The sequence below is a fragment of the Podarcis gaigeae genome (assembly GCF_964106915.1).
Source record: "Podarcis gaigeae genome assembly, chromosome: 4".
In the NCBI taxonomy this organism is placed as follows: Eukaryota; Metazoa; Chordata; class Lepidosauria; order Squamata; family Lacertidae; genus Podarcis; species Podarcis gaigeae.
This window is the reverse complement of record NC_139677.1, coordinates 73,959,994-73,973,785: the sequence shown is the minus strand read 5'-3', so window position 1 is coordinate 73,973,785 and position 13,792 is coordinate 73,959,994. Positions and strand designations below refer to the sequence as shown.

Below are 13,792 nucleotides of genomic sequence, written 5' to 3'. Positions count from 1 at the left end.
GAGGTGTCTTCCAGAAGCAGCACTGAATGTTCCACCCAGCCATCTTTTCCAAGGGAAAGGCTTCATGGGACAAGCATACCCTGTTAGGTGCCACTTCCCACTGGTGCTCCAAGTGCCTTCAATGACAACCCTGTCTGCTTTTCTTCTTCCAGAGGAAGAGGCCTTCCTCCCAATTTTGGGACTGGTGGAGAATCGCTATAAAACTCCTTGGACAATCCTTTGTTGTTTAGTCATTTAGTCGTGTCCCACTCTTCGTGATCCCATGGACCAGAGCACGCCAGGCACTCCTGTCTTCCACTGCCTCCCGCAGTTTGGTCAGACTCATGTTTGTAGCTCCGAGAACACTGTCCAACCATCTCGTCCTCTGTCGTCCCCTTCTCCTTGTGCCCTCAATCTTTCCCAACATTGGGGTCTTTTCCAGGGAGTCTTCTCTTCTCATGAGGTGGCCAAAGTGTTGGAGTCTCAGCTTAAGGATCTGTCCTTCCAGGGAGCACTCAGGGCTGATGTCCTTAAGAATAGATAGGTTTGATCTTCTTGCAGTCCATGGGACTCCCAAGAGTCTCCTCCAGCACCATAATTCAAAAGCATCAATTCTTTGGCGATCAGCCTTCTTTATGGTCCAGCTTTATGGACAATCCTACCCACCCCTATAGCTTTGAAGTTTGGAGTGCTCATCACACTCATCAGAGGGCAGTGCCACGTTCAGCACTGTGGGTGTATTTGCCGAAGTCTAACTTTTGGCAACAGCACATGCAAAGTTCCTGGAAGAACGGGTTTTCAGACTGGTCTTCAAAGCAACATTTATTTCAAAATCTGCTCCCCTCGCCTTCCAGACATTGAGATGTCACCAACACAGAAATATAGTGTTCTAAAAGAAAGCTTTGATGCAGAAAATCAGCTTGAACAGGCTGAAACAGCAGTATATACTAAAACGTAACAAATTAATTTTAAAAGGTAGTCAGGTTTTCTTTAAAAAAAATTTTTATTGCTTTTAGCCAAAGGCCTTTGCAAAACAGGCAGTCAGCATACAAGATGTCTGGCAGTATGTCTTGGTAAATAGCTTTTGGTAGGGAAATGTTTGTCCCCATCTGCCTACTCAAAAATTATTTTGGATTTTTCAAGTGCTCCAATTTAAGATGCAAAAGACTTTAAGAGGTCTTTGCAGTTTTTGACAAGATGCTTCATGTTAGGGTATAGTGTAGGCCTGATGCCTCTATTTCCCTGGCAGTATCCCAACACTTCAGAGTCTACACTGTTTTTTTCTAGTGCTGTAACTATAAAGAAGCTTTCACAACCTAGTGCCCTCTGGATGTTTTGAACTACAATTCCCATTGGCAGCAGACAGCATAACTGTGGACATTTGCACACTGTGGTCACTAAACTGGTGATAGATAAAATGCTGAACTGTAGAGCTGCCAACCAAGTACCAACTAGTAGAGTTGCTATACCCAGAAACTCAAGTATTTGGATTCTACCCAACAAGCAGCACAGAAATTCCATTGCCTACTTTTCATTATGCATCATCTACTCTGCATGGTAGTCGTGAGAATAAAACCAACCAACCTGTTTTCTTTTCTTTGAAGTAGGTGGCATAGGGGTTGTATGTTGCTGCTCTGTTTTACTTGTGCCAGCACATTCTTCCGAAGAGGCATCAGGTGACAGACCTAAAGGCAAAAGTAAATCTCAAAAACATATCCACTGTTCTGCATTCTGATCATATGACACTGATGCAATTATTTCCCCCAGTAGTAAACTTGGGGGCTTGAGTGCCTATCAGTTTGGATGTGCAATGCCTCCTCCACTGGCCAAAAGAAAAAGAAAAGAAAAATCTAGTGGCTTTTACATATTCTTGGGGCATTATGGTTGAGGGGAAACATTTCATTCCCTGCACTGCACAAGGAGGGGGGTTGGGAGATGGAAGGAATACCAGTTTATCAGATTCCAGAGGAACACTCAACATGATCCAGAGGTTCAAAATTCACTTGCAATGCAGCATTCACTATGCACTGGAATATATTTGTATTGCTCTATCCAGGTATCCATATGCTGAGTCAACTGCTTCCCAAGATGCCCTCTGCATACTGTAACCTAGAGACTTTGTACTCTCTGTAGCTTGCCAAGCAAATCTGACAGCTAACTTTAACATTTCTTTATAAACCCTGACTTGGCATGTTCAGAAAGCGGAGAGGGAGGTGCCCCCAAAGCAGAGTCATAAATAGCCTCTTCTCCTGTATCTGCTTGTAGATTGCTCATTATAGAACTCTAAAAGTAGACAAATGGCTTCCAGGATACAACTTTGCAAACAATGCACCACCTGTTAACTGCCCATCTTTACTTTGGAACTGGACTGCAGTATGCAATACCCTCCAACTTCTTTTCAGCTTGGAATGACACAAGTTCAGCATCATGGGATAGCTCAGTTGGCAGAGCATGAGACGCTTAATCTCAAGATCATGGGTTCAAGCCCCACACTGGGCAAAATATTCCTGCATTGCAGGGGGGTGGACTAGATGACTCCCACGGTCCCTTCCAATTCTACAATTCTATGGTTTAATTACATGAATCTGAGCAAGACACCCCATAGCAATATATTAAATGCTTCCTGCTCCTGTACAAACTTCCCACACTTCAAATGCAATAAACTGTTACTTAATCTGGAAGAAATATCAGGATTGAATTCTGGTTTTGAAAGGTATTATTTGCAGTTTAAATGGCTAAAATTGCTATATACTGTACAGACTTAAAACAACAACAACAACAACCCAGGCCTCTGGGCTTAACATCTAACTGACATGATCAGAAAAATGAAAAAGTCAGCAAGACTAAGGGAGTCCAGGAAGGGAAGGAGAGAAAGGGCATTTTTTTTTTCAGATAAGGGGAAGGAGTGGGTCTTGCTGTCCCATCTCGCCTGCTGCAGCCAGGTAAAAAGGTGATATTCAGTTTCTATTTGTTCTTTGTTCCACCATGAAATTCATACTGGCATATAAACGGCTCAGGATCGCAATACCTCAAGGACCGCCTCTTTCCATATGAACCTACCCTGAGATCATTTTCTGAGGCCCTTCTTCATGTGCCTCCTCCTTGAAAGGTCTGGAGGGTGGCAACACGAGAACAGGCCCTTTCTGAAGCGGCTCCCCATGTGGCGAATGCTCCAGGGCTATGTGTGCAGGACTCCCCATTAATTTGAACAGAGGTAGGTGACCACACATGATATCCTTTGGCGCTCTGTGTGGAAATGAATGGAAAAGCCATGTGTGCATGACAAGCTCTGCCTGCAGCTTGCAATAGATCCATAGGAGCAGGGCAAGTTCATAACTGGTACTTTCTAAACAGTTTCCTAGGACCCAACTATATTGACAGAATAAAAAAAGGCAGAAAATATGTTCTGACATAAGCAATTATATAATATTAGCACAGCAGAAGCTGACTAACCACTTCTAGGCAGGGATATTCAGGGTTTTCAAAAATATGCTGAAGTTGGAAAATGATTCAAGTCTTCATACATACAGTATATTTGTTTTGGTTCCTGCAATGACCATGACTTACATGCTTTACATGTGGTACATTTACACAACAAACCAGCTAGTCATACTTTGAGGGGCTACTTCATGGTACAGAAAGCTGTCAGTTTGAGTAGGGGTCCCCAAACTGTGGCCCATGAGCTTCCATTGAGGTGGTCCACATCATTTTAATTTTTATTGCTTCTTTTATTTCCATTAATGTATTATAAGTGGTGTTGATGTGGAGACAAGCAATCATTCACTGATACATGGTACATTACAAAACAAATCAATGTAGATCACCCTAAGTTTAATATTCCCCAGCAACACTAAACAAACAAGCAAACATACAAAAGAGGCGGGGAATACTTGGGAACAGCTGAAATCGCAGAGGTTCAGAGAGTAATTAAGTCTGCATTCCATTTTAAGACTCACAGAAACTGCAGACTTTGGGGCTCCAACACCAAGCCCACCTTTTTCGCCCTCCTGATCCCAAGTTTGGTTTAATATCCAGCCTTATGGAGAAGTTAAAAGCTTACATTATGGTTGGTCTTAATAAACCTTTTTGGTTTTTGGATTCCACCTCCCCCACTCCCAAAGGATCAACACAGCTATCACAGTCTTTTGTCTGCTTTAAATAGAGGTTAACATACTTACCCTTCATATTTTTTCCATCAAAAACATTTACAGTCATACCTCATGCTACATTTGCTTCATGTTACGTTCTTTCAGGTTACGTTCCACAACAACCCGGCAGTACCGGAAAGGGTTACTTCCAGGTTTTGCCACACACGCATGCGAAGAAGCGCAAAATGACGTCACGCACATGCACAGAAGTGCCGAATCTCAACTTGTGCATGCACAGATGCGCCACTGCGGGTTGCGCTCTTTTCATGTTGCGAATGGGCCTCCGGAACGGATCCCGTTCGCAACCAGAGGTACCACTGTATATCCCACTTTTCCTCAACAAGACCAAGGTGGCTAACAACATACGTTAAATCAATAATGTAACAATTTTAAACACAATGTCATGGCTATAAATAAAACGAAGCAGCCATAATATACTGAAACAGCAATACAAAAACACTACAGCCATAAAAAATAAGTTAGTTTAACTAAATTCACTTCAAAAAGAGGACAGCCATTTATGATCCCCAAACCCTTCTTAAAAAGGAAGGTTTTGACCATCTTACAGAAAGTCATTAGAGAGGGGGAGAGGCCGATTCCAGAGCCTGAATACAGCTTCAAAAAAGCCTGTTTCCTGGTCCCAAATAGATATATTTATGGGGTATTTGGGATACACAAGAGGGCTTCTGACAAGCAGTCCCTCCTAGCTACAAGCATGTGTGAGACTCTTGCTCAGCTTCTAAATTATTTGAGAAATTGCAAGCTGAGGTTAGGGAGAAACTCATCAGTGCCCATGGTTGAGAACAGTAAATCAAAGCATCTGCATAATCCAGGACCTGCAAACCACATGGTTACATTACTCATACTTCTTCTCTGAAGGTTGTACTTTAGATGCCTCTCAACTACTTTATAGAGAACAGTTCTCAGCTTGAAGGTATTCTCTGTTTGGAGGGCTGCCTAGCCCAAGTCCAGTTTAGAGATTAAGAGCCATAGGAAGGGAGTGCACCCACCTTGAAGTCACCCACCAAGAGTTATACCACTGAACAGCAGACTCAGCAAGCACACAGTTCATCAGGTCATGGTCTTCCATATCATGATGAGAGGCATTTCTGTATAAAGCAACTTCCTGCAAATTGGTGTCCTCCAGATGTTTGGGGCTCCATCTCTCATCAGTCTCAACCAGCACAGTCAATGGCCAGGTATAGGAAGAGCTGTAGGCCAAAATATCGGGAGGACACCAGCTTGGTAGAGGCCAGTTTAAATTATAGTAATTATTTCTAGACCAGCATCTATACATATAAATTAGCATAAGCAAATGTTTGCAAGCCTGTGTCCCCTCTGTGTGTGATGCCTTTCCTCCTTTTTTTTTTTTTTTTGGCAATGACTAAGCAACCACCCTGGGACGCAGGTGGCGCTGTGAGTGAAACCACAGAGCTTAGGACTTGCCGATCAGAAGGTTGGCGGTTCGAATCCCCGCGACAGGGTGAGCTCCCATTGTTTGGTCCCAGCTCCTGCCAACCTAGCAGTTCGAAAGCACGCAGTGCAAGTAGATAAATAGGTACTGCTGTGGCGGGAAGGTAAACAGTGTTTCCATGAGCTGCTCTGGTTCGCCAGAAGCGGCTTAGTCATGCTGGCCACATGACCCGGAAGCTGTACGCCAGCTCCCTTGTTCAGTAAAGCGAGATGAGCGCAGCAACCCCAGAGTCATCCGCGACTGGACCTAATGGTCAGGGGTCCCTTTACCTTTACCTTTAAGCAACCACCCTAGGAATGGTTTCCTATCAAGCAGGGTAGTTTTCCATGCTCTCAAGCTACATACAGCGGCAGCATTAATATAAACTGTAGCACAGTCAAACTAGCTTCTGGTTTTGACTAAAAGGGGAAATGCTATGGGCTTCTCCACTGGGAAGTTTCCCCTTTCTTCCATACTTAATAAAGCAGAAGAGGGGGGAAATACTGGAAGCAGTCATTCCTCTGAGAATACCCCTTTAAAAAATATGCACACAGACAGAAATTAAGCAGGATGCGGTTGCGATAGAGATAGCGTCCATACCTGGCTTGCTGCAAGCAGATGTCTGCTACTTGCATTATGCCCTATCTCCTCTGCAAAGAATGACAAGAGGAGAGGTCAGCTTTCCAACAAGGTCAGTATTTGGAGAGCGAAGCATGGAAAGTGGGTTGCGTTATATTTAGAGTTTGGTCTAAATCAGTGCCAGTGTTGGCCCCCTCCCATCTCTTCTTTGCAGTGCTGTCTCTCAGGTCCCTGGATCTTACACTGCTGGATCTAAACCTACCCAATACAAAGGGAGGGAAACTGTTCCAAAGCTTCCAAAAAGAGCAAACTGTGTGGCTTTTTGAAATGAGTGATCTGGGTGCTCAGAAGATAAAGCTCAAGTAGAATTTCACTTCTGTAAAGAGACATTTTTATTTGCTGACCTGGATTTGTCCTTTGTGAAGAGGTGGAAAAGAGGAAATTAGCCAGGAAGCCTGCCTTCTCAAATATGGTAAGGTTTTCTATTCTAATGTCATTTTAGAGAAATTGTGTGGATGTTCAGTGTAACAAATTGTACTATATTTGCCTTTAGTGTGAGGTTTCCAAATATAAATGATAACAATTCTGCTTTGGATGTAATCTTGTTTATTTGATTAGAGATATTACAGGTTTCCTATCCTATTGTGTAAATAACACACAAAATAATTGTGTGCCGAAGTTCATCCCTGTCTATAAACTTTCACTGACTGGCAGGAAAAATATTAATAGAAATGGAAATATTACGTCACTAGAATCCTCGGGTAGAGGAAATAAAGTGCATGTCTGTGCATATAGATTATGTCTTAATACTTTTGAACAGGTATAGCTTTTCACCTACAGCATCACTTTCATGGCAATAGATCTAAAGCAAATAATACCATCAGAGGTGTATTAGGTTGTGAGATGTGTGGCATCTGCTACCTCATCCTTTCCCCTTCTGCCCCAGACCTCACCCCTCAACCTGACCAGTAATTCCTAGGATAATGTCCACTCCAATACATTCCCAACTAAACAATGCTAAAGACTGCAGTTCTATGAAGTGGCTAATATCTCTAAAAAGAAACGAAAAACAAAGCCTTTGCAGCTCTTTATGGAAGGCCTTACGGCTGAATCAGAAAACAGAGTTTAGTTTTTTGGTGCTGATGTGTCTCAAAGAATCCACTATTTTGGAACTTCACAGCTTTCCATTATGATTTTCACTGCTGTTGATTCTTTAATTACTTGGCTCACTTGGACCCAAGTATTTGCTCTGAAAGGGTAAGGGCAATGCAATAGCACACTTGCACACCAGAGAGTCTTTCCTTTCTTCAACTGGGTTTGAACTGCTTCAAGGGCCACAAGCAACAGTTCAGGCATCATTTGTTACCATTGTGGCAGTTCCCACAGAAAATTGTTAAGATGGAGAAACGAAACAGCTGGTATTTAAAGGTCAATGAGTTGCTTAGCACCCTGTCCTGTCCAAGGCAAATGAGAATTCAGCAGTGAAACTTCAATTCCAGAATAACAGTTTGATTCAATGCATGAGGGAAGGGTTCCTATAAGGGGATTTCTTCATGATGCCTCATCATTGGAATATCTTAGGCAAACTACAAAATTACAGTGGACCCCCTTGCCACCCCACCTTCAGATAAGGTGAGAAATATTTTTAAAAAGAGTTCGTTTCTCATAGGTATGATTGATGCTATGCCTTACTTCTTCCACAACAAAATGAGCAAAGTAAATACTCAAAATGCTGTGGTGTGACATCTTGGTATTTAATGGGCATACTGAACTTATTATTTAAGTTTACTAAATGGGCATACAGTTTAAAAGATTGTCAAGTATAATCCACTGATTTACAAATGCTAATCCACTGGTTATATGGATCTTAGCCATTGTAATAAAGCCAGTAATCTTGTATAATAAGGCAATCTTCCTTCCATTTGTGGATCATGAGTCAATATCTTGTGAACTACCTAACGTCTCCTGAATGCTAGCATTATTGCAAAAATGAATGAATGAATGAATGAATGAGGAAGAGGCCCTTGGCGAGATCTTGTATGGCACTTCTAATGCTGTTTAGCAGCATCGCTGAATAAACCTTCACCAGTAGCAGTGTGTGTGGCGAGCTGGAGTTGCCCTCCTGACACAAGCATCACTGATGCTTACTTGGACAGGGCTGAGATTGGTCAAGACAGCAACAAGACTGGGACTGTGCAGGTGCGTCCTAAGAAGCTCCAAGTTGGTCGGGGCATTCTCAGTGCTGTATTAGCACAGCCTGAACTTCGCCAGCATTCTGCCCCACCCCAGCCCTGTCCAGGTAAGCACCACACATGCTGCTTGCTGGCCTAAACTATTATCCTGAGCATGCTTTGCAAATTTAAAAATACATTGGTGGACAACAGGGATCATAGAATCATAGAATTTGGAAGAGACCATAATCCCCTGCAATGCAAGACTCATTTGCCCAAACCGGGATTAAGAGATTCATGCTCTTCTGACTGAGCTATTTTAAAACAATGTAAGTCTGATGTTGGTTCTTCCCCAATCTATCTTGCGTGAAACATTAACTACCTGCAGGATAGCCTGCAAGGTGCACTATGACCAAGTCCCACAATGCCATCAATGGCTACACGTCCAGGATAGGAAGTTTTTCCAGGTGACTGAGTAGTGACAGGACTGGAGCCAAAATAGGCCCACTGAAAAGCAAAAGGGAGAATTGGCAGCCAATGTTTAAGTAAAGAAGGATGGAAATAAGTGAGAGTGAAATGGTGGTTTTAAACAATGGCAGGGGTTTGAGTAAAGTACCTTCATTGCATTATGGTGCTATGGAATATGAGAGAGCTCTGAATTCTTCATCTCTCTCATATGAGGCAGCAGAAGAGGGAGAGATCTGAGCACAGTGCAAAGGGAGGAGCACTGAAAGGAAAAAAGTGGCTGTTTTAAACAATGCTAGGAGTGGGGTGGGGCAGTTCAGAACAATATTGAGTGTAGCAAGAAGGCTCTGTTGTATTAGCTTTAGGTGTCTGTTTTGGCCTCGGTCCAGTATATCTGAAGGAGCGTCTCCACCCCCATCGTTCTACCCGGACACTGAGGTCCAGCACCGAGGCCCTTCTGGTGGTTCCCTCACTGTGAGAAGCAAAGTTACAGGGAACCAGGCAGAGGGCCTTCTCGGTAGTGGTGTCCTCCCTGTGGAACGCCCTCCCACCAGATGTCAAAGAGAACAACTACCAGACTTTTAGAAGACATCTGAAGGCAGCCCTGTTTAGGGAAGCTTTTAATGTTTGATGTACTACGGTATTTTAATATTTTTTTGGAATGGCCATACAGTATTTTAATATTTTTTGGAACAGGATATTATTTATACCCTGGCCAGAGTGGCTGGGGAAGCCCAGCCAGATGGCTGGGGTATAAATAATAAATTATTATTATTATTATTATTATTAGTAGTAGTAGTAGTAGTAGTAGTAGTAGTAGTAGTATACCCATCTCTGCTATTTCTCCTGTTTCTTCTCTGGTTAAAACATTTCCCCTTCAAATCCCCCCAAACAAGCTCTTAGCGGCTTCAGAAATGGGGTTGGAAAGGTGAAAAGTGAGCTTAGTGGTTGAGTGGGGCAGGAAGGGGGAACTCTAGGGGATTAATGTGAGCGGGTGCTCAGGGAATTGGGAAGCAAGAATGAGCAGCCCCTAGATTTAAAATAAAAAGGATTTTGGGTTTTATTTTTAGAGGAAGGGTAGACACACAGTAATTCATATGAAGCACATCCATGACACACTGTCAACTAATTACAGGTTCCTTTTCGCTTCTAAGCCACCTGCTACAAAATTCATTTCCAAAATAGCTTACACTAGTCTATAAAGGTACAAAAACTGACACTCGCGCAAATCATGCCAAACAAATTTAGGTTGTTCTTCCTTTGCTATTTCTGATACTTACATTTTATTCAAGTTCTAAAGCAGGTGTACAACCAGTGCTTAAAGCAAAAACGCTGGATGGTTGTTCTAATCCTAACTCCCTCTAATAGCAAACTCAGCTGCTGCATGCCACCAGGGCTGTAGGTAAAATGAGGCCACTGAGAAACAAGAGGGAGATGGCAGCATATTTGGGGGAACCCCAAAGTTTGTACAATTTTTTTAAAGCAAAAACAAGGTGGCAACACCTCCTGCAGTCCCACAAGGACTCAGCATGCTAAGCAGAGATGGAATTTTATATGGCTGTTGGGAAAGAAAGAAAAATGGGCCATGGGGGAAGTGGGATGCTGTGGCTGGAACCCTGAACAGGAGCACCCATTTTGGAGGAGGGGGGTATGTTGCAATAATATGTTGTAGGTCCCACTTGCTCCCTGTAATAGGGAATTCAGGTTGGTTGAGTTCCCTTGGTTGATGTTTGGAAGCAGAGCAGGAGGTCGCCCAAAAATAGTGAAATGGCTTCTGCATCTCTTTATCACTGAGCCCAAGCCTAGTGTAAACTCTCTCACTTGCTCAACTGTGTGTAACTGTAGCTGCCCAATTTCAAGTGTGGTAGATGCAAAACATGCACGGTACTATGGTCATGGTCAAACACAAAAATGACAGGAGTAAATCTGCAATACAGAGCACTAAGAGGCTCAGAGCTACGTTGGAAAGAGTGGTACATTTCCTTCAGTGGTAGCTGATGTGAAAAAATATTTTCAAGGGAGATTTAACTGGAGAATAAATGGCTACTGTCTTTCCAAGCTGGCCCCTCCAAGAGGAACTGCAGCTTGAATGTGACAAGAGTCTGGAATGTCCCTCTAATTCCTCCACATGTTAAAAAAGATTGTCGATTTAAATAGAGAAGTGCGAAGGCCTAGAAAAGTAACAGCAGAAATGACAGAACTTTGCTGAAGTGCCCTTTCTAAGAACAGTGTATTTCTGGGCTCCTGCACCTGCTGGTGAAGTACAAGTTAGGCAGCACTGAGCTATATTGGTATATTTCATTCAGAGTTTCCTTGAAGAATTATTTTTAAACAGCTTCTCAAGTAAGGAGAAGGGTCTCGTTGCATAAGGCAGCCATAAAACAGGTAAAATTAACAACATGTAGTTATTGTATATATTGTATGCAATACACAGCAGCTATTATTATTATTATTATTATTATTATTATTATTAGCCCCACCATCATTATACTCTGAGCAGTTTATGTATAGTTGGCAAAAAGTAAGCTGTAGGGGTTTGTTTTGTTTCTTTTATAACTTAGGAATGAATGCCCTAGTTGTGATGTCGCACAACGGAGTGGCGGAGAGGTGATCTGACAGGAAAAGGCTCTACTCTGATTTGTAAATGCTATTTCGCATTTGCAAGTCAGACAGGATTGCATCCTTTATCATCACTACCTCTAACTGCAAATGCAGCCAGTAAGTGCCAACAAGGTTATAACCAGCAGGAACCCAGTGGGAAACAAGAGGGAAGTATCAGCATGTTCAAGGAAACCCAAAACATTTGGAAAAGTAGAAATATATTGAGGGCGAGAAAATCTGAGGGGGCAACCACCCTGAAAACAACAAGAGGTTCCAGAAAGGAAGGTGGCCCTCAGGCGGAAAAATGTTTCCTACCTCTACTCTATGAAATCAGGCTGGATAGGGTCTAGGGACTGGATATATTCTTTCCTTAGCATCCAAAAACAAATGCCAAAACCTGTCTCACGATACTGTAACTTGCCTGGCTTAATTTCTGTCTCCGTTTCCCAGGCATCCCTGAGAGGCCCCTTATCTGTGAAGTGGTGTCATCATATTGTGCTGATGAGTAAATCTCCCAAGGTTGAAAACTCTGGGAGTGCCCTTCGGCTGCGGTTTTAGCGAGGTTTATGTTCTCATGAGCCCAGAATGAAATAATAGGTTAAAATAATTGTTTTGGGACAATTTACAGCAATGTCTTGTGGAACACATTTAAACCTCTTGCAAACCTCAAACGTTAGCAAATTTTCTTTTGTTATTTAATCACGCCTATTAAGTAGGCTCTCAATACTCATTTCTGCTATAAATCTGCATGGTGACGTAGCCGCTAAACGCTCTGTATAGATTCAATTGCCAAATCCTTTTTTGTTTTTCTTGTTTTTTAACTTCACATTTTATCAAAGGAACATTTAATTTCCCATTTTAAATAAGAGCTCTTTCCAAACCTCAGAGCTTTTAAAGAATTACTTAGGGAGCTGTTACTCCAACTATTTATGATGTCATAACAAGGCATGCACATTCAAGGGCCACTACTAACTTAGGCTGTGTCTTCACTTGCACATTACTCAAGGGCAAAGCTGAAATGAATACACACTGATGCCAAGGACCCTAAAAATGCACACAATAGTCTACTCTCGTCTTCTTCGTCTCCCTTCCCATCATCTGCAGTATGGGGCAGAATTGGACACATAATGTCACCTTAGTTAAGTATATCACAACTGAACTGCATCATGTTGTGCTTGTTTCAGTAAGTAAATATGTTTCTCGGAACATACAACTTAAAACACAACTTCCCTATCCTTAGGGGAAGGAATGTGGTGCTCTAAGAGAGAATGTGCTTTGAATGTGGAATGTCTCACATTCAGTTTGTGGAATCTCTAGGTAGAGCTGGGAATTGTATTCTAAAAAGATAAATAAATCTGAAAGGGGTCGTTTATTTCTGGGCATCAGCATGCGTGGTAAACTGTTTCGGTTGTAATAAAAAGATAACCCATTTCAATTGAAAGGTGGATTATAAATCTTTTTGAAAGGGCTAATGAGATCATACGGACGAACATCAGTTAAAAACTGACCAGCATAGTTAAGTTAGAGAAGGTGAGCAGCAGGGAAACAGAACTACAGAAAACAGTAGAGTGGAAGACACAATACCTTGCTTAACAGGAATCATTTTTGTTTTGTTTTTGGCTTTCTCCTCTACTGATTGTAAATGTAGAAAAATGTAGTAATCATTACTCTTTATATATATTTTCCTCTTCTGTTTTCTTAACTTGCACAATCTTATTAATGGAAAAGAAATGTAGCTTAAAGGTAGAGTCTATGTTTTGCATGCGTAACAGGTTCAAACCCTGGCCTCTCCCAGTAGGGTTGGGAATGTCCTTTGTTTGAAACCTTTTATAGCCATTGCCCACCAGTACAGACAACATGGAGCTGGAATAACTTAGTTTATAAGCCAAGGTTTCTGTGTTCCGAATTGTTTCAGTATTGTGAAACCAGTGGATTGTGAAACCAAATTGTGAAACCAGCGGATAAGTTGTTTAAGAATGTTGTCTGTTGTGATAACTTTAAATTAGACTATACTTCTTTGAAGAAGCTGTGCCTATTTTCTACAAACTAATTTAAAATAGCATTTTACCAAGGGAAGATGAGAGAAAGATACAGCCTGAGGGAAATCCTATTTCTTGCCAGCCATTTATCTAATTTTCCCTGCTGACAGTGCTATGAATGTGATAGGCTACAATGGGATTTCCACCAAATACTGTTCTAGAAGTAATTGCTCATGGAACCAGGGCTTAGAGAGGATTCAGAGTGCAAAGTCAAAATAGCAAAGCATTGAATTACTGCGGTAGGACGTGGTACTACCTAGCCTTCCGACTTAGAAGCAGTTTCTGCAGAGGTTTGCAAGCTCCAGCATTCAGGTCCCCCCCTCCCACATTGCACTTCCAGCTGAGTGCTTAGTTCAA

General features: G+C 42.1%; 2 protein-coding genes across 2 annotated transcripts in view; one reads left to right on the top strand and one right to left on the bottom strand.

Moving 5' to 3' along the window:
• The window catches only part of CMSS1 (cms1 ribosomal small subunit homolog), an 83,421-nt gene that overhangs the window by 13,057 nt on the left and 56,572 nt on the right, over positions 1-13,792 (bottom strand). The window contains exon 2 of the mRNA XM_083737418.1: positions 1,564-1,664. Coding sequence (XP_083593544.1) covers positions 1,564-1,593 — 30 coding nt within the window. The 5' untranslated portion in view covers positions 1,594-1,664. The remainder of the gene's footprint in view (positions 1-1,563; positions 1,665-13,792) is intronic.
• FILIP1L (filamin A interacting protein 1 like) overlaps positions 6,319-13,792 on the top strand; it is a 155,932-nt gene continuing 148,458 nt past the window's right edge. Inside the window, exon 1 of the mRNA XM_083736147.1 lies at positions 6,319-6,631. The gene's annotated coding sequence lies outside the window, so the exon portion shown is untranslated. The remainder of the gene's footprint in view (positions 6,632-13,792) is intronic.